Source organism: Schistocerca cancellata, chromosome 8 (genome assembly GCF_023864275.1).
Source record: "Schistocerca cancellata isolate TAMUIC-IGC-003103 chromosome 8, iqSchCanc2.1, whole genome shotgun sequence".
In the NCBI taxonomy this organism is placed as follows: domain Eukaryota; kingdom Metazoa; phylum Arthropoda; class Insecta; order Orthoptera; family Acrididae; genus Schistocerca; species Schistocerca cancellata.
Window position 1 is genome coordinate 130965042 of NC_064633.1, and position 26457 is coordinate 130991498.

Sequence of the window (26457 nt, forward strand, 5' to 3'; positions counted from 1 at the left end):
TCGACTTTACACAGAGTAAACGAAGGAACTTGCACAGGTCATCCCCATTTTCAAGAAGGGACGTCGAATAGATGTGCAAAACTATAGACCTATATCTCTAACGTCGATCAGTTGTAGAATTTTCGAGCACGTATTATGTTCGAGTATAATGACTTTTCTGCAGACTAGAAATATACTCTGTAGGAATCAGCATGGGTTTCGAAAAAGACAATCGTGTGAAACCCAGCTCGCGCTATTCGTCCACGAGACTCAGAGGGCCATAGACACGGGTTCCCAGGTAGATGCCGTGTTTCTTGACTTCCTCAAGGCGTTTGATACAGTTCCCCACAGTCGTTTAATGAAGAAAGTAAGAGCATATGGACTGTCAGACCAATTGTGTGATTGGATTGAAGAGTTGCCAAATAACAGAACGCAGCATGTCATTCTCAATGGAGAGAAGTCTTCCGACGTAAGAGTGATTTCAGGTGTGCCGCAGGGGAGTGTCGTAGGACCGTTGCTATTCACAATATGTATAAATGACCTTGTGGATTACATCGGAAGTTCACTGAGGCTTTTTGCTGATGATGCTGTAGTACAACGAGAGGTTGTAACAATGGAAAATTGTACTGGAATGCAGGAGGATCTGCAACGAATTGACGCATGGTGCGTGGAATGGCAATTTAATCTTAATGTAGACAAGTGTAATGTGCTGCGAATACATAATATTAACATCAGAAGATTATCATTTTGGCGCGCAACTATCGAACTCAGCAGCCAATCGCGGAGAAGGACCACAATTTAGGCAGTCTCTCTCACGATACCGGTACATAACAAACCATCTGTCATCGGTACCTCACACCACATTAAGTCATCTTGTGACTGCTGCCTTCTCAACTGCTTTAAAAAGGAGCTTCTAGTAGCTGAATATGATGGCTACAAAGCCAGAAATATTACTTTCTCACTGTGTACAGGAATTGCGCATTGTGTACGAGTGCAGGCTGTGGCCTATGAACGTCGACATATGGAAGTTTGGGTCTGAACGTGAGTGGTGCACGGACAGCCGAAGTGGTTAAGGCGACTGCTAGCATGAAGTTGGAAATCAGGGTTCGAATCCCGTAGTGGCACGCATTTTCATTGTCGTCGTTCCATTATGCTGCTGATACGGATTTGCAAGTGTCACTACATTTCATGCAACAGAACGGTAATCAGAGGGCGTTTGGATCTAGTCCCTATGTGGAATCCTCTCTTTATTTTCAGTTTTTACGTTAAGCTGGAAAGAAAGCGAAATAGTGTTCGATATATTGTATTAATGTTTTCATAAAAAGCATGAAATGGAAACACAAAAGAAAATTTGGGATTGCGAATAAATTTCCAGGAAGGGACTGTAAGGCGTACACAGGAACTTCGAATATAAAATCATATACTTTTATTTATGTACAGTTGATGATTTATTCGTGCTGGGGTGATATTCATTGTAAAAGTAGTGGAAGTAGTAATTTTCGCGGTATCTTCCACACGTTATGGACGCCACATTTTTGTAATTACACGGTTGTTTTAAAGTTTCTATAGAAAAACGAACTTGGTTTACGTTCATAACGGATTTTTTCTTTTGTTGGTCCATACTACCAGTTCCCAAAATACGGAAAGGAAAGGACTTGCAGTAGAAGAGATTTGTTTCACAGTGTCGAAGATGAAAAATTGTTCATAGCTCTTAAGGTATGCATTTTCGACCGTATGTTTATCGAGACTTTTTTGCTTCTGGTATCGTGTACTTTCAACTGTATGCATTTGCGCCATTACTTATGATACACCCTGTATAGATTGAATAACATCGGGGGTAGGCTCAAACCATTTCTCACTCCCTTTCCAGCCACTGCTTCCTTTCATGCTCCTCGACTGTTATAACTGCCATCTGGTTTCTCTACCGTTTGTAAATAGCCTTTCACTCTCTGTATTTTACCCCTGCCATCTCCAGAATTTGAAAGAGAGCATTCCAGTCAATATTGTCAAAAGCTTTCTCTAAGTCTACAAATGCTAGAAACGTAGGTTTGTCTTTTCTCCCTTCGAATATAAGTCGTAGGGTCACTAAGTCTTAGGGTCAGTATTGCCTCACGTGTTCCAACATTTCTACGGTATCCAAAATTATCTTCCCCGAAGTCAGCTTCTGCCAGTTTTCCCATTCGTCTGTAAAGAATTCGTGTTAGTATTTTAGTATTAAGTTGATAGTTCGGTAATTTTCACTCCTGTCAACACTTGCTTTCCTTGGGATTGGAATTATTATATTCTTCTTGGAGTCTGAGGGTATTTCGCCTGTCTCATACACCTTGCTCGCCAGATGGTAGTTTTGTCATAGCTGGCTCTCCCAAGGCTATCAGTAGTTCTAATGGAATGTTGCCTACACCCGGAGCCTTGTTTCGACTGAAGTCTTTCAGTGCTCTGTCAAACTCTTCACGCAGTATCATATCTCCCATTTCATCTTCATCTACATCCTCTTCCATTTCCATAATATTGTCCTCAAGTACATCGCCCTTGTATAGACCCTCTAAATACTCCTTCCACCTTTCTGCTTTCCATTCTTTGCTTAGAACTGGGTTTTGTGTGGTACAGTGCAAAAAGCCTTCCAGAAATACAGAAATACAGAATCGATCTGAAATCCCTTGTCAACAGCACTCAACACTTCATGTGAATAAAGAGCTAGTTGTGTTTCACAGGAACAATGTTTTCTAAACCCATGTTGACTGTGTGTCAATAGACAGTTTTCTTCGAGGTAATTCATAATGTTCGAACACAATATATGTTCTAAAATCCCGCTGCATATCGACATTAACGATACAGACCTGTAATTAAGTGGATTACTCCTACTACCTTTCTTGAATATTAGTGTGACCTGTGCAACTTTCCAGCCTTTGGGTACGGATCTTTCGTCGAGCGAACGGTTGTATATGATTGTTAAGTATAGAGCTAATGCATCAGTATACTCCGAAAGGAACCTAATTGGTATACAGTCTGGACCAGAAGACTTGCTTTTATTTAACTTGTTTCACTACTCCGAGGATATTTGCTTCTACGTTACTCATGTTGGCAGCTGTTCTCGATTCGAATTCTGGAATATTTACTTCGTCTTCTTTTGTGAAGGCATTTCAGAAGGCTATGTTAGTTAAGTCTGCTTTGGCAGCCCTGTCTTCGATAGTATCTCCATTGCTATCGCGCAGAGAAGGGATTGATTGTTTCTTGCCGCTAACATACTTTACATACGACCAGAATCTTTTTGGATTTTCAGCTAGGTTTCGAGAAAAGTTTCGTTGTGGAAACTGTTATAAGCATCTCACAATGAAGTCCGCGCAAAATTTGAGCTTCTGTAAAACATCGCCAATCTTGGGGATTTTGCGTCTGTTTAAATTTGGCATGTTTGTTTCGTTGTTTCTGCAACAGTGTACTAACGCGTCTTGTGTACCAAGGAGGATCAGCTCCGTCGTTTGTTAATTTATTTGGTATTAAATCTCTCAATTGCTGCCAATACTATTTCTTTGAATTCAAGGCACATTTGGTCTATACTTATATTATTAATGTGGAATGAGTGGAGATTGTCTCTCAGGAAGGCGTCAAGTGAATTTTTATCTGCTTTTTTGAATAGGTATATTTTTCGCTTATTTTTTGAGGAATTGGGATTACAATATTACATCTCGCTACGACAACCCTGTGTTCACTAATCTCTGTATCGGTTTTCATGCTCGGTATTATCTCAGGATTATTTGTTGCTAAGATAGTTGGCTGGTTGTTTTGGGGGAAGAGACCAAACTACGAGGTCATCGGTCTCATCGGATTAGGGAAGGACGGGAAAGGAAGTCAGCCGTGCCCTTTGAAAGGAACCATCCCGGCATTTGCCTGGAGTAATTTAGGGAAATCACGGAAAACCTAAATCAGGATGGCCGGACGCGGGATTGAACCGTCGTCCTCCCGAATGCGAGTCCAGTGTGCTAACCACTGCGCCACCTCGGTCGGTGTTGCTAAGAGGTCAAGTGTGTTTTCACTACCGTTTACCATTCGCGTGGGGTTATGAACATACTGCTCGAAATAATTTTCAGAGAATGCGTTTAACACAATTTTGAATGATATTTTATGCGTACCTCCAGAATTAAACATGTATTTTCGCCAACATATCAAGGGAAAATGATCTGTCGATAAGTTCACATGTGCTAAAGTTTGTGTATGGACCTGTTCATGAGTTCTAAAGGCTTGCTGCGTTATTTGTGGATTAGAGCAAATGGATCTAAGCACTATGGGACTTAACATCTGAGGTCATCAGTCCTCTAGACTTAGACTACTAAAAACCTAACTAACCTAAGGACATCACATACATACATCCCCGAGGCAGGATTCGAACCTGAGACCGTAGCAGCCGCTTGGTTCCGGACTGAAGCTCCTAGAACCGCTTGGACTAGATCTTTCGTTCACAGATTCATTGCCCGCGACAACTGAATAATTATCCCGGCAAGCGTGAGGTAAATCATTTACTTGCTCGCTAACATCTTCGACCTGCTTGCTACATTCTTGGAAATTTCTAGCAAGTTCTTGGTTGGCAAAATCTCTGTCTGACATAACATCCTTTACCACAGACTGAACCTTTTCTTCAACAGTACTAGTCACTTATGTGTCTTGCTCACCTAACCACTGTTGGAAAACGTCTGTAAATTATTCCATTTGTTGCCATTTTATAATGTCACGCTGAACACGGATCACATTAGTCACTGCTTGGCTCAGCAACAGTATTCGACAGCTCGTCTTGACCTAATTTCAAATTATCGAATTCCGATTTTAAAGTATTAAATGCGTCTGTCAAATGCTGATGTAGATCTCGGAACTGACGAAATTCAGTTCAAAAATGGCTCTGAGCACTATGGGACTTAACTTCTGAGGTCATCAGTCGCCTAGAACTTAGAACTACTTAAACCTAACTAACCTAATGACATCACATACATCCATGCCTGAGGCAGGATTCGAACCTGCGATCGTAGCGGTCGCGCGGTTCCAGACTGTAGCTCCTAGAACCTCTCGGCCACTCCGGCCGGCACGAAATTCAGTCCTGAACTCATGTGTGCATTAGAAATCTGCTGAATTGCAGTGTTGGGTACAGCTTCCGACCCTACTACTTGATTCTCAAATGCAGTATTAATTGCCTGCAATTCGGTTTTTAATTCAGTCTGACAGTTTTGAAATGTGTTTCAGATTCAGTTTTTAGCGCTGTATGACTACCTCCAATTCAGTTCTCAGCGTTGTTTGACTATTCTGCAACTGTGTTCTTAATTCCTTTTTTAATACTGTTGGCATTTGTTCAGTAAGCGCTAACAGTAACGTAAACGGATCAGCAACCTCTTCCACATATGCCTACGGAACGTTTTGTTCGTTCTGTTCTGCTAATTTACCTTGCTGTCTTGTTCTGAACATAAAATTATTAACATCTTGCACAGATCGTGTGACATAGTTCATATTGCTTAAATTAATGGCAATTAGGTCCTCAACAATACTATGCTGCAAAAGCGTGTTTGGCTGTTACGTAACAGTACGCCAGAAACAATCTAATAACGCTTACGTAGCGATAAAGTTGCACAGATAGTTGACACATATAAACTTTGGTACTAACTACGTCTAATCTACAAAATGGAAAGTGTCTGTCTACCACTAATTCCTCCCTACAACACTCGTAGAAAAGTCAGCCGAATTAGAGATGAAAATGCTCACCTACTTTTCGTAGACTGCTGCGAGGTGGGCTGCTGTTACAATTCTTTGCATCTGTTATGTTCACCTCTCCATCAATAGTACTCGAAAAATCATACATGAGAAAGAAATACAATATTAGTTCCTTATAGTACATAAAATATTTGCAAAATACAATACGTTATAATGTTCGTGTTTCTGTGAAGACTCAAGTTGTGTCCTGTCTGTGGGCGACAATTGTTATATTTATTTTATTTGTTTTGGTGTTTCATGTTGTGTTAGAATATTATTTGGACGAGATTTTGGTTTGCACTGTTGGTTTTCAAGTGATGTACTGCTAACGAAACTCATCGTTTGCGTAATATGTAGAGTGATGAAATCTTGGTAAAGCGCTGTTATCGCTGTTTAATTACCAGTTCTTCAGTCTTTAAATAATCGCCGTGTGATTGCAGGTTCGTTCGCCACATCAGCAGTGTCTGTCCAAATGCCCGTCAACGTAGATCTCTAGAACTCTCTAGATATTTATAAGAATGTAATTGTAGAAGAATAATAAATTTCGACTCTCACCTATTAATCAAGTCAGATGAGCTCTTTTATTTCTTCTGATACAGTACAATAAATCTATAGAGCTGCAGTAGTTTCAGGATAATCTTAACGAGAACAATATTCCGAAGAACAGTAAACAAAATGATTAACTTTCCAGATAACAACAAAAATTATACATAAATCAGAGATGATAGTATTGTTCGTATGTCTCTGCAAGATTATAGCGTCTTTGAGTCTTATATACATAGCACAGTGTTAAACAGTCATTTCACTATTAAAATTGTTCCTATTAAATTGTGACATTACATCACACACCTCAAATTTCTTCGTTAGTTCATGAAATGAACCGAAATATTTTTTGTTGTTATACTCCTCCAGCGATTTAACAATGAAATCTATTGCTCCCTTCAGTATAGCAGTCTCGCGCTTTTGATATATTTTAGGTGGAGATTCCCTCTGACTGGCATTGTTTTGAACAAGTAAAAAGGGCACTTACGAAGTTTGCATTACGGTTTTGATTAGGTGAGAGGCTAAGTTACTGTAGCTTCCGTTTTCCAGTCTCCTGTACCCGTGTTCCAAAATATATGGCCTTTGAAGAACTGTAGGTAACATACTTATGAAGCGATGAAAGATGTTCTGTACTGGCATTACTAAAAATTTTACTACGAAAAAATATTAAACTGCTAAGTACTGCCGGGCAGGGTGGCCGAGCGGTTCTAGGCGCTACAGTCTGGAACCGCGTGACCGCTACGGTCGCAGGTTCGAATCCTGCCTCGGGTATGGATGTGTGTGATGTCCTTAGGTTAGTTAGGTTTAAGTAGTTCTAAGTTCTAGGGGCTGATGACCTCAGAAGTTAAGTCCCATAATGCTCAGAGCCAATTTTTTTGCTAAGTACTTTCGTCATACTATCTATATCAATGCTTAAAATGAAAAGAAAGGTGATACCACAGAATGTTTGCTAAGAATGAAATTATCTCTTTTGATTGCAGTTGACCAGTTGGCAAACATTTCTTCACAGAAGGAAATGCGAATATGTGAATTTTGTTCCTGTCGGTGCAATTACTGACATAGCTAGGATCACAACACTTGTTCAACATTTCTACGGAATCTAAACTGATCTTCCCCGAGGTCGGCTTCTACTGGTTTTTCCATTCGTCTGTAAATAATCAGCGTTAGTATTTTGCAGCCGTGACTTGTTAAACTGATAGTTCGGTAATTTTCACATTTGTCAACACCTGCTTTCTTTGGGATTGGAATTATTATATTCTTCTTGAAGTCTGAGGGTATTTCGCCTGTTTCATACATCTTGCTCACCAGATGGTAGACTTTTGTCAGGACTGGCTCTCCCAAGGCTATCAGTAGCTCTAATGGAATGTTGTCTACTCCCGGGGCCTTGTTGCGACTTAGGTCTTTCAGTGCTCTGTCAAACCCTTCACGCAGTATCATATGTCCCATTTCATCGCCATCTACGACCTCTTCCATCTCCATAATATTGTCCTCAAGTACATCGCCCTTGTATAGACCCTCATTATACTCCATCCACCTTCCTGCTTTCCCTTCTTTGCTTAGTACTGGCTCTCCATCTGAGCTCTTGATATTCATACAAGTCGTTCTCTATTCTCCAAGGGTCTCCTTAATCTTCCTGTAGGCAGTAACTATCTTAGCGCTAGTGATATATGCCTCTACATCCTTACATTTGTCCTCTAGTCATCCCTGGTTAGCCATTTTGCACTTCCTGTCGGTATCATTTTTGAGACGTTTGTATTCCTTTTTGCCTGCCTCATTTACTGCATTTTTATATTTTCTCCTTTCAGCAATTAAATTCAATATTTCTTACTTTACCCAAGGATTTCCACTAGCCCTCGTATTTTTACCTACTTGATCCTATGCTGCCTTCGCTATTTCATCTGTCAAAGCTATTCATTCTTCTTCTACTATAATTCTTTCCCCCATTCTTGTCAATCGTTTCCTAATGCTCTCCCTGAAACTCTCTACAACATCTGGCTGTGTCAGTTTATCCTGGTTCCATCTCCTTAAATTCCCACATTTTTGCAGTTTCTTCAGTTTTAATCTACAGTTCATAACCAATAGATTGTGGTCAGAGTCCACATCTGCCCCTGGAAATGTCTTACAATTTAAAACCTGGTTCCTAAATCTCTGTCTTACCATTATAGAATCTATCTGATACCTTCTCGTAAGTAGTAAGCAGAATATCAGAATATATTCACTGCTACAGTCAGCATTGCTGTGGCCAAGCGATTCTAGGCGCTTCAGTCCGGAACCGCGCGACTGCTACGGTCGCAGGTTCGAATCCTGCCTCGGGCATGGATGTGTGTGATGTCCTTAGGTTAGTTAGGTCTAAGTAGTTCTAAGTTCTAGAGGACTGATGACTTCAGATGTTAAGTCCCATAGTCCTCAGTGCCATTTGAATCAGCATTGCTCGGCTAAAGAGAGTTACAAATATGGATTCCGAACTGAAACATCGAAATTAATGTACGTCCTAACTGGCCGGCTGTAGCGAATGAGAGACACCTTTCTCCAACACAAAGAGGTCACGTATAGTACCCCATCCATTGAGAGAGCAACAAGGCTGATGGCGAGAGAGCCATTCGTCAAGAAAGACAACTTTTATATCCAATACAAAAAATTAACTGTCAATGATGAATACTGCAAGCACACCAAATGTACCATATGATAGAGTATTAAACTTCGTTTTGTTGTCAAATGCTTATTTCTATTTGTAAGACGTTACTCGTCCTCATCAATCATGCGTTGTTTCACAGGTCAGTACCTGCCTAACGCACTGGGTCGGCAAAATAAAACTGGCATGGAAAATATTTCGTACACCTTGAGCTAGCCAACGCTACTTACATTATCCACACTGGATGAAGTTGATGTAAGCTGGGTTTGCTGTCTTAAGGTGTATAAAATATTTGCCATGCCTATTTTACTTTGTTTTATTTGGTAAGCACTCTGGAGCTCCTTACACTTGCGTGCATCTGAATTACAGCAATCTGCTGCGTCGGATGCGGGTCGCTCTTGATGCCATTGCAGTTAGAATATGACAGGGATGTCGCCGCACCCTTGTGCGTCACACGGAACAAATTTTAATTCACTATAAGAAGAAAAGTCGTACTGTATTACTGCCTAGTAGATATTAAGAGATAGATTTAGCTGCCTAATTTGAAACGTTTTCTACCTTCACGACAATACCATCGTTCCCACACGAAGTGTGTCGGTTGTGTCTTCGGTAAAGTTGCTAAATGTGGGTGACTGATTACTGCGCATGGCGTTTTAGTGAAATTTGTAGAATTCGAAACAGTCTTTGTCCACTAAATTTTTCCCTTATTTTATGACTGAATTCCATTTGCGTGATCACCATGAGATAGACCTGTCTTCCTTTCTCGATCTTCTGACGGTGCCTATCCTCGCAAAAAAATCTTGTTTTTTTTGTTACACTCCTGGAAATTGAAATAAGAACACCGTGAATTCATTGTCCCAGGAAGGGGAAACTTTATTGACACATTCCTGGGGTCAGATACATCACATGATCACACTGACAGAACCACAGGCACATAGACACAGGCAACAGAGTATGCACAATGTCGGCACTAGTACAGTGTATATCCACCTTTCGCAGCAATGCAGGCTGCTATTCTCCCATGGAGACGATCGTAGAGATGCTGGATGTAGTCCTGTGGAACGGCTTGCCATGCCATTTCCACCTGGCGCCTCAGTTGGACCAGCGTTCGTGCTGGACGTGCAGACCGCGTGAGACGACGCTTCATCCAGTCCCAAACATGCTCAATGGGGGACAGATCCGGAGATCTTACTGGCCAGGGTAGTTGACTTACACCTTCTAGAGCACGTTGGGTGGCACGGGATACATGCGAACGTGCATTGTCCTGTTGGAACAGCAAGTACCCTTGCCGGTCTGGGAATGGTAGAACGATGGGTTCGATGACGGTTTGGATGTACCGTGCACTATTCAGGGTCCCCTCGACGATCACCAGTGGTGTACGGCCAGTGTAGGAGATCGCTCCCCACACCATGATGCCGGGTGTTGGCCCTGTGTGCCTCGGTCGTATGCAGTCCTGATTGTGGCGCTCACCTGCACGGCGCCAAACACGCATACGACCATCATTGGCACCAAGGCAGAAGCGACTCTCATCGCTGAAGACGACACGTCTCCATTCGTCCCTCCATTCACGCCTGTCGCGACACCACTGGAGGCGGGCTGCACGATGTTGGGGCGTGAGCGGAAGACGGCCTAACGGTGTGCGGGACCGTAGCCCAGCTTCATGGAGACGGTTGCGAATGGTCCTCGCCGATACCCCAGGAGCAACAGTGTCCCTAATTTGCTGGGAAGTGGCGGTGCGGTCCCCTACGGCACTGCGTAGGATCCTACGGTCTTGGCGTGCATCCGTGCGTCGCTGCGGTCCGGTCCCAGGTCGACGGGCACGTGCACCTTCCGCCGACCACTGGCGACAACATCGATGTACTGTGGAGACCTCACGCCCCACGTGTTGAGCAATTCGGCGGTACGTCCACCCGGCCTCCCGCATGCCCACTATACGCCCTCGCTCAAAGTCCGTCAACTGCACATACGGTTCACGTCCACGCTGTCGCGGCATGCTACCAGTGTTAAAGACTGCGATGGAGCTCCGTATGCCACGGCAAACTGGCTGACACTGACGGCGGCGGTGCACAAATGCTGCGCAGCTAGCTCCATTCGACGGCCAACACCGCGGTTCCTGGTGTGTCCGCTGTGCCGTGCGTGTGATCATTGCTTGTACAGCCCTCTCGCAGTGTCCGGAGCAAGTATGGTGGGTCTGACACACCGGTGTCAATGTGTTCTTTTTTCCATTTCCAGGAGTGTACATATACCCATTTTAGAAAGATAGAAGTACCTGCTGATTATCATATAGATAGAAAATCGTCATAAAATGAAAGAAGAAAAAATTCGGGTGAAAGACTACGGTACTTTCTTCGACTCTATAAATTTTGAACACTGGTTGCCGTGTGTGATTATGTCACATTTCATCAAGAGTTTTAGTGATGTTTTTCGTTCTGATGACGATGACAGAAGGAAAGCAGAGGGTACCGGCACACAGCCTACGTCTCTCCTATAGTACCGAGAAAGCGTCCGAGCTTAGTGTCCACATCTTACAGAAATATCATCAAGAATGCCAGCTTCAGTTACTAGGCAAGATACTGTGGATAGGTTTGAAAAGTAATCGAGGACATTGGCACAAAGTGTGGTGATCGGGAACTTCATGGCGCCACCTCCATTCCCATCACCAGCCAAAAAATGGCAATGAAAATTTTTTCCACCTCCTAGCTTTGGACTGGTAACCTCGAAGTCGGTCGCCATCGTACGCGTGTGCTATAGCAGACTTGATAAAAATATGGGTCCACCTACATGTTTCGACTACACTGCAGAAGTTTCACTAGCCAGTACTCCGTATTCCCCACACAGTTCCGATCTCTCACTATGCGGTTTCCATAATGCGGAAGACCAGAAGAGAGAAATTCGTGGCCGTTGATGTGGTTTGGATGATAAGGTGGACGCCTGGGTACGATAATGGTTCCGTAGGCAACTGCAAACATTTTTCCATGAAGGTACTGACGATCTTGTATCACAGTGGGATAAACGTATTAAGAATTATGGTAAGTACTTTTGAAATAATAAACGGTTTACTTCCTTTTTTCCGTCTCGTTTCCGTTTTACTGCCATTACACAGGGTGACCATTAATAAAACCGACAAACTGCAGGAATGGATTCCTGACCGGAAATGGACGAAAAATGGTCTTATGAACACCACTATGACCAGAAGTGCATAGTTACCACGGTAGGTGGCACTGACGAATGATAGTCCTTTGACCACCTGCCGTGTGTTCCTTGTGTGTTGGAGGATGAGTGATTGACGCAGCGTGCTGTAAGCAGCAGAATGGTACAAGATGGGGTTTGTGTACGGCCAAGCGGAAGGAAACTGTCGAGAGGCAGCCCGGCTCTACCAAAACAAGTATCCTCACAGACACCAACCACATTACACATTTCAAGTCCCTTTGGGGCGTTTGTGTGATCATCGGTCCTTTCAGACAGAAGAACGTGCAGGAAGGCTGAGATATTGAGACGAACCGCGAACGTTGGAAAGGACTCGGAGGCTCTTTAGCATGGTATGCTAGATCACCAGACTTCCCATAGGTTTTTACACCTGGGGGCATCTCAAAAGCGTTGTGTGCTGAACCGGTTGCTGGTGTGTAGATCCTTCAGCAGTGGTCCACGACGCCTGTGTCGCTATTTAAAAGGCGATCGGAACATGGGAAAGAGTGCCGCATTCCATGATGCGATGTATGGACACGTACACTGCATGCAATGGAGGCCACTTTGAACATGTGTTGTGACATCGAGGCGATGCAGCTCTGTACTGTGTTCCGGAACGATCCGTTGTTGTTTCGCGCACGCTGCCCATTTCCGGACAGATGTCCATAGGACCTTTTATCCGTCATTTCCAGTCAGGAATCCGTCCCTACATTTTACCAGTTTTATTAATGTTCTCTCTGTATTCGTATATTACTCGTCCTTCCCTATAGATTCCTCCTATTTCTCTCGGAATTTCGAACATTTTACACTATTTTACATTGTAGGAAGCTTTTTAGTGGTCGATGAATCCTATGAAAGTGTTTTGATTTTTTGTAAGATAAGGTTTCCATTATTAGTCGCAACGTCAGAAGAGCCCCTCTAGAGGCTATCATCTTAAGGCCGAACAAGGACCACGTTTCCTCTCAAACAGGATACTGAGACTTCTGACCGAAATCGTGGACATAACTGACACCTATTTGTTGCGAGAAAATAATAAGCTAAATTGTTTAAATTTGTCTCTCTCAGATCTGTTACGTATGTGGGTGGCTGCATAGTGTCACCTGACAACCGATAAAGTAATTTGTAACAAAACATCGTTATAGTAGCGCTGGTTCTGCGCTAGTCTGGTTGTCCAGCGCAGCTCCACTGTGACTGCAAGTTGTTGTTGTTGTTGTTGTTGTTGCAGAGCTCCCGGGCTGCAGAAGCAGAGCAGTGGTACCGGCGCGCCCTGCGCCTGGCCCCGGACGACGCGTCTGTTCTGCTCCACTACGGTGAGTACACACTCCCACGCACCTCAACTCACTCTGTATTCTGTTCCAACTCGCTAGTCTCTACTGACTAAGCAGCAAGACGTACGCAGCCAGCTGTCTATTTAGAAGTCATTTGAACGTATGTGTGATTAAATAAACCGAGAATTTGGTTCGCTTCATGTCGATTTTCAGTGCAATTAAAAAATGCACCGTAATGCTGTTTTAATACAGCTGCCACGTAAGTAATCTCTATGTGGTCACTATAGAAGTCATCTTTGCTGAAACGTCTGACAGGAAATCATTTGAATGACCGTCTTAAAACAGGCAGGTCTGAATTATCGCTTATTTCCTGATTTGTTAAATGTAATGCCCACACAAATCTAAAAATAACAGTAAAGGACAATAACTTATTCGTTTTATAAATGTAGACAAGATAATCGTTGCGAATCAATATTTTTTGTAACTTCGTATAACTGTCTCATAATTAAGGCGCAACATTTTATTAAATTTACTAAAAGTACCAGACAGTCTAAATAGCGTCCAAAAATATATGTTGTATGGCGACGCGGAATGGCCATCTGACACATAATCATTTGAATGAGTACCTTAGAACGGGCAGTTCCATTTTATCTGACTTGTAATCCGACTCTGACAAAGGATTACATGAAACCCATTCTGATGCTGCTTCGGATGTTCTGATGATGGTGACTGTTGGTTAAGTGCATAAAACATTTATGTGATCGCGTCAATGAAAATGCTAAATGCGCAAACTAAAAAGTCAGTGATGGTCTCCCTACAAGGCGTCGGCAGGTGGCATTTTTCAGATGAATCAAATTTCTAGCTCCATCGGACAGGTGGCTATTGGCGCGTACGGCTGAAACGTCTGAGAGCAAACACTCTGCATGTTTTTTGGTGTGGGAAATTTTTTAGTGGCATCCCTTGTGTGATCTCGTCATTCTGGAAGGCACAACGAATCAACACAAGTGTTGATATAACCTTGGGGACCATATCCGCCCCTAGATGCAGTTTATTTTACTGTGGCACTCAGCAGGACAATGCAACATGTCGCAGTTCGCAGTGTACGACCGTAGTTAGAAATGAAACACGATGAGTTTCCAAGATGTTACTCCAGGCGGGTGTAAAATGAATGTGCGTAACGGAGAATAATAAACGCTAAAAATGTAGATGTGGCCCTGTCTGACTACCCCCTGAAGCAGATCTTAGGATCTCATAATTCTACAATTACAATCTAAAGATAAATGAATGATGAAGGCAACTAATCCTACCAAATGATAAACGTTGTTCCTGCTTATATGTTTATTTTAGATTAAAAAAAGACCTTTATATTACAAAGTTTACATTTCCTAAGTAAAATTACTAGTCAATTGCCCAACTTTGCCCCTTATTATGAGTGCGCAGTCTAATATCAACAACGCGGAATGACTGACATCATCTACGCACCAAACACTAGAAGACACTACTTTCAAAGATGATCTGCGGTGGTGTGGAACCTCAGTGGAAATAAACTAAAGTGATCACAGCTGTTTAGCTTTTATAGCCCTAATAAGCCGAAGCAATTTGCGATATCACCGTGTGTACTGCGTCCGGTGCGTCGAAGTGATGGTTCTCGTACTCGTCTGCGACGACGGAAGAACTCCACCCACAAATAAACTCTGTCAAGCACTAGGAGGGCAGAAGACGGTTCTCTCACTAATATACTCTAATACTGTCTTCTCCTCTCTGTTTTCTACAGACGAGAAACGCGAACTCCCAGCCACAAGGACGGAGTTCAGATAACGTCTCAACGTAAGTATAGGCAGAGGAAGTGCTCTCAATTACTGAACGCTGCGTACTCAACTACGACTTCCAATGCGGAGGTGAAGTCCAGAGTCGTATAGGTTCACAACAGTACAGTTCCTAACTGTTCTAACTTAAACTTTACTGAGAGCAAAGACAGGAATCCGTTTGTACCAACAATAGTTGATTTCCAAAGTCCGTCACACACGGGCACTCACAACAGAGGACCTCGTCTCTCCACCTCTGGCTTCCCAGCAAGGCTAGGCGCCCCACCCTCGTATTTCCAAAAACGAATCATATTCCCGAAACCACGAAATATTCTTTTTTATTGATTGGCGACTCAATGGCGTGTCGTGTGCACCACGACCAAATAGTGGATAGAATTGGAAGGAAAATCGGCATTGGCCGTATTTTGTTGTTTTATTGTCAGCAAAATCGATTTTCGGTCACTTAGTGACCATCCTCAGTGCTGTAATATACAATTAAAATTGGTAGGCACTGGTATCAAGCTATAACCACAAGCTTAGAGCGATCACATAAACTGAGGAATATTCTCCCTCTCTACAGATTCTTCCGAAAGCCGATCAACCATATTTTAGTCTTTTTTCGTCCAGCACGGAAAGTTTGCGAGGAAAAACCTATACTCGTACAATAGTATGCTTCTGAGTAAAAATCTTTGGAAATAACCCAGCCTGCGTGGTTTCCGAGGTGTCTCTTCTTCGTTTCTCTCACCTGCGTCCAAGATTTTCATGGTTTCCGAAGTTTAATCCTTCCGGTTCGGCTACAAACCGGCCGGTCGCGACTCTATTCTGCTCCAACGCTCAGGTGCTACGACGTCCGTCTTGTTATTTCCTGTGTTTAAGCAGGACCAACACACCTTTGCTGGCCTTCCACCCAGGGCTTGAGTTCCGTCTGCCATTTCATTTCCACTGTCGTTCCAACCTCTACTACTATGATAGTGAAGACACGTCGCCACCTTTCATGCAATAAGCGTTAAAAATTATTTACAAGGCGTATGTGACAATGTCAGTCTCCTTTAAATATTCATATATAGGGTGTACTACCTATCAAATAATACCTAATGTGGTTGTAGATCACGGGAAAATATGTGGATGAGTGCTTGTAAGCTGCGAAATTATAGCCACCTTACAAGTTTACCGTACTCCCCTGGGCACCAAACTCTCCGGATTTAAACCCAATCGAGGATCTGTGAGGCCACCTCGACTCAGCTGTAGATGACATGGATCCTCAACCGAGAAAGCTAGCGCAGCTGACCATGACACTGCAGTCGGCAGGCTTCACATCCCTGTCGGTATCTTCCAAAACCTCGCTGACTCTCTTCTTACACAGTTTGATCACAGCGGTCCGCGCTGAGAAAGGTGGGAACATTAATGTGACTGGACAATGTACCTTGAGCTGATGAACGTGAACTTTTTGTCTTTGGTGACGTCTTTGTCTTCGTGAAGATTCAGACAAATGGGCACCCAGAAAGTAAATTAAATCCTTCCTCTACACATCGTGGATAACACTATCTTTAAAATAATACGTAAAGACATGAGCTTTGGTATATTCGTGGCGCTAAATAATACTGAGATACCACATAGGAAGGAAGTAATGGTAGGATCAGTGATTGCGAATAATAATATCCTGCACGACCGTGAAGGATCAGGTAACTATCGGGCTGGTACCCATTTCCCGCAAACACTCGGGAATCGCTACCTCACTTGAACACGGGATCTACACCAGACGCGTACAAGTGGGGTACGCAGATTCCTTCCCAGGGGTCTGGTGGAGCCAAGACTGTCGTCTGACCACTAAATTGCGCGAACATTGCCAAAGCCAGTACAAGAATGTCAACCTCGTAGCGAAACAGGGAAAGAGGAACCTCTCTCGTACTCATCAAACTTCACAGACGTTCTCCTATACATCTTGCGGGATTATCACAGAAAGCATATCGCGGGGATATGGCTTAAAGCAACCTAGAAGACTCCTTCCGAAACGAAGTAAAGCTGGCATAAATTTTGTAATATATTCTTTATTTGACAAATCGACGACACTAATTTATTTTAAAATAGGAAAAGTGCCAGATTCTAGTCTAGGTAACAATGACTGAGGTTAATGGCAATGTGAGGGAGCAATAATTTTACATAACTAGCGTTGTTAGTCAAGTTTCTTTAATCTGTTTCACTGGGTATGCCTTACAATAGCTCTAAGCTGGTATGTTATGAAGAGTCTTATAGACGGTCGATGTTGCTAAGACGTCGAAGTCGGCATCAGCGACAGTACTCCCATTAGCTCTAGTTCTTATGAGAACACTCCAGTTATATGGATACTATTATGGGGCATGGTCATTATTTTACGTGGGGGAATTTTAACTCATCTACCCACGTATGTTGCTCCCACTGTGTCTCATAATATATGACTTGGCTTCACATAGACAAGTTTCTCGTCTTGCACGAGTTACAAACTTCCATTTTGTAACCTGTCTGGTACTGCAGTTGTCAGTACGTAGACTCTGTCGTAACAAGGCAACACCGAGAGGCGTTGCTACCATTTAGGTTTGCTCTTTTACAAATGTAAAAATACCTAACGTTTCCCTGCTGTCAGTGGCCAAGTGTAATGGTAACTTACACAAAACTGAAAAGATTGTTTGTAATCCGTTTTACAGTACACACATTACATACGTATTACATACGAATTTACATACATCACATACGAATATACGAATTTCATAACTGATGAACTTTCGGAATTATAGGGGAACGAAGTTTTTACTAGTGCAAAATTAGATAATATTTATGGAGAATATTTAACAAATAATAATATCTCATCTGGACTGTAGTTTTACAAAAATATTACTTCCCGTAGAAACGGGATTTTACTGTGAAATTCCCACATTATTTCATCGGAGAAACTGACCAACATCTTCAGGTTTGACGAACACACTGCTGAGCTGTGACTTAAGCATCCTGTAACAGTGTAGGTCGAAAACGCACAGGCATGAAGGCAGAAAATTTGGTAGCCATTAGCGAAGATTTCTTGATCCGTTGTGGGAAGGTCAGCTACGCCACTTGTCGAACGTTGAACCAAGAACTCTTGTTCAGAGAAATTAGAACTCATACGGATGTTTACCGTAAAATTACACTACTGGCCATTAAAATTGCTACACCAAGAAGAAATGCAGATGATGAACGGGTGTTCATTGGACGAATATATTATACTACAACAGACATGTGATTACATTTTCACGCAATTTGCGTGCATAGACCTGAGAAATCAGTACTCAGAACAACCACCTCTGGCCATAATAACGGCCTTGATACGCCAGGGCATTGAGTCAAAAAGAGCTTGGATGGCGTGTACAGGTACAGCTGCCCATGCAGCTTCAACACGATACCACCGTTCATCAAGAGTAGTGACTGGCGTATTGTGAGGAGCCAGTTTCTCGGCCACCATTGACCAGACGCTTTCAATTGATGAGAGATCTCGAGAATGCGATGGCCAGGGCGGCAGTTGAACATTTTCTGTATCCAGAAAGGCCCGTACAGGACCTGCAACATGCGGTCGTCCCTTATCCTTCTGAAATGTAGGGTTTCACAGGAATCGAATGAAGGCTAGATCCACGGGTAGTAACACATCTGAAATGTAACGTCCACTATTCAAAGTGCCGTCAATGAGAACAAGAGGTGACCGAGACGTGTAACCAATGGCACACCATACCATCACGCAGGGTTCAAATGGTTCAAATGGCTCTGAGCACTATGGAACTTAACATCTATGGTCATCAGTCCCCTAGAATTTAGAACTACTTAAACCTAACTAACCTAAGGACATCACACAACACCCAGTCATCACGAGGCAGAGAAAATCCCTGACCCCGCCGGGAATCTAACCCGGGAACCCGGGCGTGGGAAGCGAGAACACTACCGCACGACATCACGCAGGGTGATACGCCAGTATGGCCATGACGAATACACGCTTCCAATGTGCGTTCACCGCGATGTCGCCAAACACGGATGCGACGATCATGATGCTGTAAACAGAATCTGGATTCATCCGAAAAAATGACGTTTTGCCATTCGTGCACCCAGGTTCGTCGTTGAGTACACCATCGCAGGCGCTCCTGTCTGTGATGCAGCGTCAAGGGTAACCGCAGCCATGGACTCCGAGCTGAGAGTCCATGCTGCTGCAATCGTCGTCGAACTGTTCGTGCAGATGGTTGTTGTCTTGCAAACGTGCCCATCTGTTGACTCAGGTATCGAGACGTGTCTGCACGATCCGTTAAAGCCATGCGGATAAGATCCCTGTCATCTCGACTGCTACCGATACGAGGCCGTTTGGATCCAGCACGGCTTTCCGTATTACCCTCTTAAACCCATCGATTCCATATTCTGCTAACAGTCATTTGATCTCGACCAACGCGAGCAGCAATGTCGCGATACGATAAACCGCAATCGTGATAGGCTACAATCCGACCTTTATCAAAGACGGATACGTGATGGTACGCATTTCTCCTCCTTACATGAGGCATCACAACAACGCTTCACCGGGCAACGCCGGTCAACTGCTGTTTGTGTATGAGAAATCGGTTGGAAACTTTCCTCATGTCAGCACGTTGTAGGTGTCGCCACCGGCGCCAACCTTGTGTGAATGCTCTGAATAGCTAATCATTGGCATATCACAGCATCTTCTTCCTGTCGGTTAAATTTCGCGTCTGTAGCACGTTATCTTCGTGTTGTAGCAATTTTAATGGCCATTAGTGTATTATTTTTCCCACGCACCATTTGTGAATGGAACAGGGAAGGGCAAAAAATGACATACGGTCCATGGAGATGTTCTAGTTTTGTTGACAACACAACCGAAACTGCTTCTGCCATGTGCCTTAGTCCGGGAGATCGAAATCTGTTATTACATTGTGAAGCGGTCATGTCATTATAGCGTAACAGTAAAATATAAAAATATGAAAGAAGGAAAACAAATAGGAATCCGAGTAATACTCTTTGACACACATCGTAAGGGGCTTGCGGAGTGTAGCTTTAGCTTCAAATTGTCTGTTCTCGTAAATGCTCGATTGTTGGTGTCACCTCGAGTTGGCAGAATGATTAACTCTAACCCACCTTCTTTTTTCTTGGCGCAGATGCCTAATGTAGTTCAAAAATGATTTAGAAGTCTCTTTTGGGGCAAACTGCGTTGTTCCAGTGTCCTACAATGGTGGCTGTAAAGAGTATTGCTCTTTAAAAGTGCATAACGATCAAGAGTATTTTTCAGAGAATTTCAAACTGGTCCTGTAAACTCGATATGAACTGACACTTGCTCGATGTTTTTAATCGGGTTAACACTCACAACCTCGCGGTATTGCTTTCATGTACATAGCTGGTCTCTTTCCATGTTTAACCTTATTCCCAAAAGGCCCGGGATAAAAGCAGCCTTCCACACATCCTACGACTGCGACTTCAGTCGTATTTTCATCACGTGTCTCTTATACGAGAAGTTACCCGCCAGCAAAATTCTCATGAAAAACGCATGAAAACTCCTCGGACGTTCTGCAAAAGTTCTTGCAGAGGCGCGCTTTAGAAAATACAGTTCAAACTTCATTGCCTCAGAAATGTAGCTCTATGTTAAACAAAGGGAATATACAAAAACTCGTATCCTGCAGCCTACTACGGGGACAGTATTTTGCTTAAGATTACTAAAGCAAGTAGTCCAGTCACGTTCCTAAAAATACTTCACAACTCCCCCTAGTAATATCGCTTTTTAGATACCATACTACGTGATATCTGTTTTATAGGAGAACAAATCGTATTTATTTTGCTCGTTATTAGTATATTACTCAACCTGAGGAGGAAAGGCTATGGTAAGAATGGGAATTTACAAAAACAGTCATATTTCCTTCAGTGCTCCACGTAGCAATCTTTTTGTGCCTTGGTCAGTTGTTCACTGACTGGCAATTAATCAATTTTTTGGGGAAGATAATGCTGACTTCACCAGCGATAAGACCTCTTTTCGATGCCTAGTATTTCTTTGAAGAAGTTCAGTTGTCTTCTTTGGTATTCCTTTCGTCAGTTTCATTCAATAGTTGCTAATGCTCCCTTTGAAGATCTAATAACCAATGGTTCTTTCAGTGTATCTCCACAGTCTCCTGAATTTCTGCCATTGCTTCAGTTCTAATCTACACTTCATCACAAATAAATTATGGCCAGAGTCCACATCTGCTCCTAGAAATGCTATGTTTCGGAATCTCTGTCTTCTCCAGGTCTCTTCTAGTATAGAAATGTCTTTCCATATTTTTAAATCAAGTGTCAGCAACAGTTAAAATGTACTCTGTGGAAAATTCTCTCGCATTCCTTTTTCCCAGTCCATATTCTCCTACTATTTTCTTTCTCGATCCTTTCCTGTTATCGGATGTCATTCTTCCATCATAATTCAGTCTTCGTTTCCCTTAATAACTGAATAATTTCTCGAATTTTCTTGTATATCCTTTCAATTTCTTCGTCATCTACTGACCTAGTAAGCATATAAACATTTACTGCTGTGGTGGATCTTGGAGCAGTGTCTGTCCTGGAAATGATGATGTGTTCAGTATCCTGTTCATAGTAGCTCACCTGCATTACTATTTTCTTATTCGTTATTTGAGTACACGTGTTCCTGCACTACAGACATTTGATTTTGTGTTGATAACCATGTACTCACATGCCACAGCACTTCACTAAATTCGTAACTTCAACGTACCTACTTGATTAAGTATACAATCTAAGAGTAAACTGCCTTTTTCGTTGACTGCAGTTTCATAGAGTCGTACCAATGAACCGAAGTTTACCGCGTACTTTACTACGATTGCACCCGTGTCCCGTCTCACTAGATATATCCAACCACTGTAATTCCCATGTATTTGTTTGAGTCGACGGATTAGAGCACCGATTCACTGACATTATAGTCATACGATGCTTGTGTCCTGATTTTTGTGAAGTGCACAGTTTACATTTCTGAACAATTCAAGCTATCTGCCTCTCTTTAATTCTCTTCTTCTCTTATCTGTATTGAGGTATTTTTGCAGCATTTTACACAAAGCATTTCATTATAGATAACATCACCATTTACAAAAACTGAAGTTACTGTTTACATTGTCTTCCAGGACATTAATATAGTACCAGTGGAAAAATGTTCATATCGGAACACACAAAAATTCTAATATGTCCCTGTTTGTTTAAAAGACTCCGACTGAAAAGTAGGGCACCAGATGCCTTATACTGCCTTCCTTAGTCCCTTTAAAAATTTCCCAAAAATTTTGGCATGTGAAGATACTCGCGCATTTTTCAAACAAGCAACTCATCTCAACCTCTCACAACCTCACCTAAGTGAAACTCACTGACTCCCAATAGTCCATCGCTATAAATAGCTTATACCATCCACTCCCCGCTGCCCTTACTCACCACTCACTCAGCACAACTTACTGTCATTACCTCTTTGTGTCTCTCTGTTATTGTCTCCTGTGTAACAGCCACAGTCCCCTTCGGCCTGTCTGGTTACCAGTCTTCTCTCACTGTCTCCTTCTTGCTCTTTCTTCCAGGTAATATCTCATTCATTCCTTCCTACTGCTGTTGTCTGTTCCGTCACTATCCCTCTCTTCTTCACTGTCATTATCGTATACTCTCACATCACCACTCACTCTCATCCACTGCCACTTTTATTCTCTCTACCCCACCTCCCCCCTCACCCCCTCCCTCGACGCTGTCTCCATCACTTTTCCTAGCACTGTTCTGTCGCTATCAACTGCGTTCCACTGCCACTATGTCGTCCTTTTTCTTTCTCAGGCCGCAGTTGTCTCCTTCGCTATTTCTGCGACACAACCACTGTCTGCTTTTTTCCAGTATTTTTTTTAATTTTCCGTCACTTTGCCACTGCCACTGACTTCTTCTCACTTAGCATAAGAAAGCGCGAATATGTCAGCGTGCCAACATTTGTGGATTTTTTTTTAAGTTGTCGAGGAAGGTAGAAAGAGGCTATTGGTACCCCACTGTTTCATCAGTCTTTTAAATAAGTAGAAGCATATTCGCATTCTTTGTGCTCCGATAGTGGTATTTTTCCGTTTGTTCCCTTTTTTTACTGCTGCAACGAATGTGTAACTCGTATGGTAAGAAATGTATTGGTCAGTACATTATTGATAGTTTACCTATGTAAAATTTAAATAATACAAAACTAATTTGACAGGATTTTACGTGCAACAAAATTTTGCATGTGCTTAAGTACATCAACATGGGGTTCCCCGATGATAACGGAGATCATTTACAGACTATTTCTCGTTGCTGCGTCACTATACAGGGTGATCCATTGATAGTGACCAGGCCAAATATCTCACGAAACAAGCATCAAACGAAAAAAACTGCAAAGAACGAAACTCGTCTAGCTTGCAGGGGGAAACCAGTTGGCGCTATGGTTGGCCCGCTAGATGACGCTGCCATAGGTCAAACGGATGTCAACTGCGTTTTGTTAAATAGGAACCCCCATTTTTATTACATATTCGTGTAGTACGTAAAGAAATACGAATGTTTTAATTGGACCACTTTTTTCGCTTTGTGGTAGATGGCGCTGTAATAGTCACAAACGTATATGTACGTGGTATCACGTAACATTCCGCCAGTGCGGACGGTATTTGCTTCGTGATACATTACCCGTGTTAAATGGACCGTTTACCAATTGCGGAAAAGGTCGATATCGTGTTGATGTATGGCTATTGTGATCAAAATGCCCAACGGGCGTGTGCTATGTATGCTGCTCGGTATCCTGGACGACATCATCCAAGTGTCCGGACCGTTCGCCGGATGGTTACGTTATTTAAGGAAACAGGAAGTGTTCTGCCTCATGTGAAACGTCATCCACGACCTGCATCAAATGATGATGCCCAAGAATGTGTTTTAGATGCTGTCGCGGCTAATCCGCACATCAGTAGCAGACAAATTGCGCGAGAATCGGGAATCTCAAAACGTCGGTGTTGAGAATGCTGTTGAGAATGCTACATCAACATCGATTGCACCCGTACCATATTTCTATGCACCAGGAATTGATGGCGACGACTTTGAACGTCGTGTACAGCTTTGCCACTGGGCACAAGAGAAATTACGGGATGATGCAGATTTTTTGCACGCGTTCTATTTAGCGACGAAGCGTCATTCACCATCAGCGGTAACGTAAACCGGCACAATCTGCACTGTTGGGCAACGGAAAATCCACTATGGCTGCGACAAGTGGAACATGAGCCACCTTGGCGCATTAATGTATGGTGGGGCACTATGAGAGGAAGGATAATTGGCCCCCATTTAATCGATGGCAATCTAAATTGTGCAATGTATGCTGATTTCCTACGTAATGTTCTACCGATGTTACTACAAGATGTTTCACTGCATGACAGAATGGCGATGTACTTCCAACATGATGGATGACCGGCACATAGCTCGCGTGTGGTTGTAGCGGTATTGAATAGCATATCTCATGACAGGTGGATTGGTCGTCGAAGCACTATACCATGGCCCGCACGTTCACCGGATCTGATGTCCCCGGATTTCTTTCTGTGGGGAAAGTTGAAAGATATTTGCTATCGTGGTCCACCGACAATGGCTGGCTCTGAGCACTATGCGACGTAACTTCTTAGGTCATCAGTCGCCTAGAATTTAGAACTAATTAATTCTAACTAACCTAAGGACATCACACACATCCATGCCCGAGGCAGGATTCGAACCTGCGAACGTAGCGGTCGCTCGGTTCCAGACTGTAGCGCCTAGAACCGCACGGCCACTTGGCCGGCCCACCGACAATGCCTGATATTGTCAATGCATGTGCGACCATTACGGAAGGTGAACTACTCGTTGTTGAGAGGAATGTCGTTACACGTATTGCCAAATGCGTTGAGGTTGACGGACATAATTTTGAGCATTTATTGCATTAATGTGGTATTTACAGGTAATCACGCTGTAACAGCATGCGTTCTCAGAAATGATAAGTTCGCAAAGGTACATGTATAACATTGGAACAACCGAAATAAAATGTTCAAGCGTATCTACGTTCCGTATTTTAATTTAAAAAACCTACCTGTTACCAACTGTTCGTCCAAAACTGTGAGCCATATGTTTGTGACTATTACAGCGCCATCTATCACAAAGCGAAAAATGTGGTCCAACTGAAATATTCATATTTCTTTACGTACTAGACGAATATGTGATAACAATTGGGGATTCCTATTTTTAAAAAACGCAGTTGATATACGTTTGACCTGTGGCAGCGCCATCTAGCGGGCCAACCATAGCGCCATCTGGTTTCCCCCTTCAAGCTTGACAAGTTTCGTTCTTTGTAGTTTTCTTCATTTGACGCTTACTTCGTGAGATATTTGGCCCGATCACGATCAATGGACCACCCTGTATAAACTAAGTTTTCGCTTCAGACTGGATTTTAAGTACGTATTTTATTTGTGCAAGTAGGGTAACCTTGACCTTCCGTATCTAGGATAAAAATAAAGGTATCAAAAATATTATCAAGGTTGTTAGAAATCGGGATGTTAGAAAAATTAGTCATCTGCTGTTCAAAGCCGTCTCAGAATCCGCGGCTTTGTTTTGGTACCCAAAAGTTTTTGGGGTGTTTTTCGATAAGGGACAAAGATTTTTGAAAAATGGAAGATGGATCTTCTAGATAAATGTCTAGAGACTATACTGCTAATATTTGAGCAGTTTGATGCTGTTATTTATTATTTAGATTTCGCCTCATGCCGGATTTTAAGTGTAGAAATAGGGTAATTTTGAACCTCTCTTTCTTGGACACGGGTAAATACATCATGAAAATTCTGAATGTTGTTATAGATCGGGGTATTGGGATTATATCGTAAAAACTTCAGCTATTCGCTGTGCGTAGCCGTCGTGGAAAACTCGGCTGGGTTTTGGCCCGCTGGAGACGGCGAAAATGCGAAAAAAAAACCTATCCGAGGAACTGCTCATGAACTAATGTTGCCTCCTGTAGTTCTGTCAAGCCAACAGTGGGCCATATCAAATGTGAAAAGAATCAATCGATTTTCTCCATTCGCCTAAGCAGGAGGAGGCGTGTTAATATTCATACTCCGATGCTGTACTACAGCATGGTGACACTCAGACGATCTTTCTATTGGGGATACAAATGGTCCCTAACCCAAGGGCTATCGAAAATAGTTTATCTTACCTTTTTACCATCAATAGAGCTAGCGGTATGATCACCGGATCATTTCGTTTTTTGCGCGGCGTTTTGGAACATATTAAGTACAGTATGCTGTCATATGCATACCGAGAC

General features: G+C 42.8%; 1 protein-coding gene across 1 annotated transcript in view; it reads left to right on the forward strand.

The window, feature by feature from the left end:
- The window catches only part of LOC126095421 (protein O-mannosyl-transferase TMTC2-like), a 1040622-nt gene that overhangs the window by 684128 nt on the left and 330037 nt on the right, over window positions 1-26457 (forward strand). Inside the window, exon 16 of the mRNA XM_049910218.1 lies at window positions 13293-13377. Coding sequence (XP_049766175.1) covers window positions 13293-13377 — 85 coding nt within the window. The remainder of the gene's footprint in view (window positions 1-13292; window positions 13378-26457) is intronic.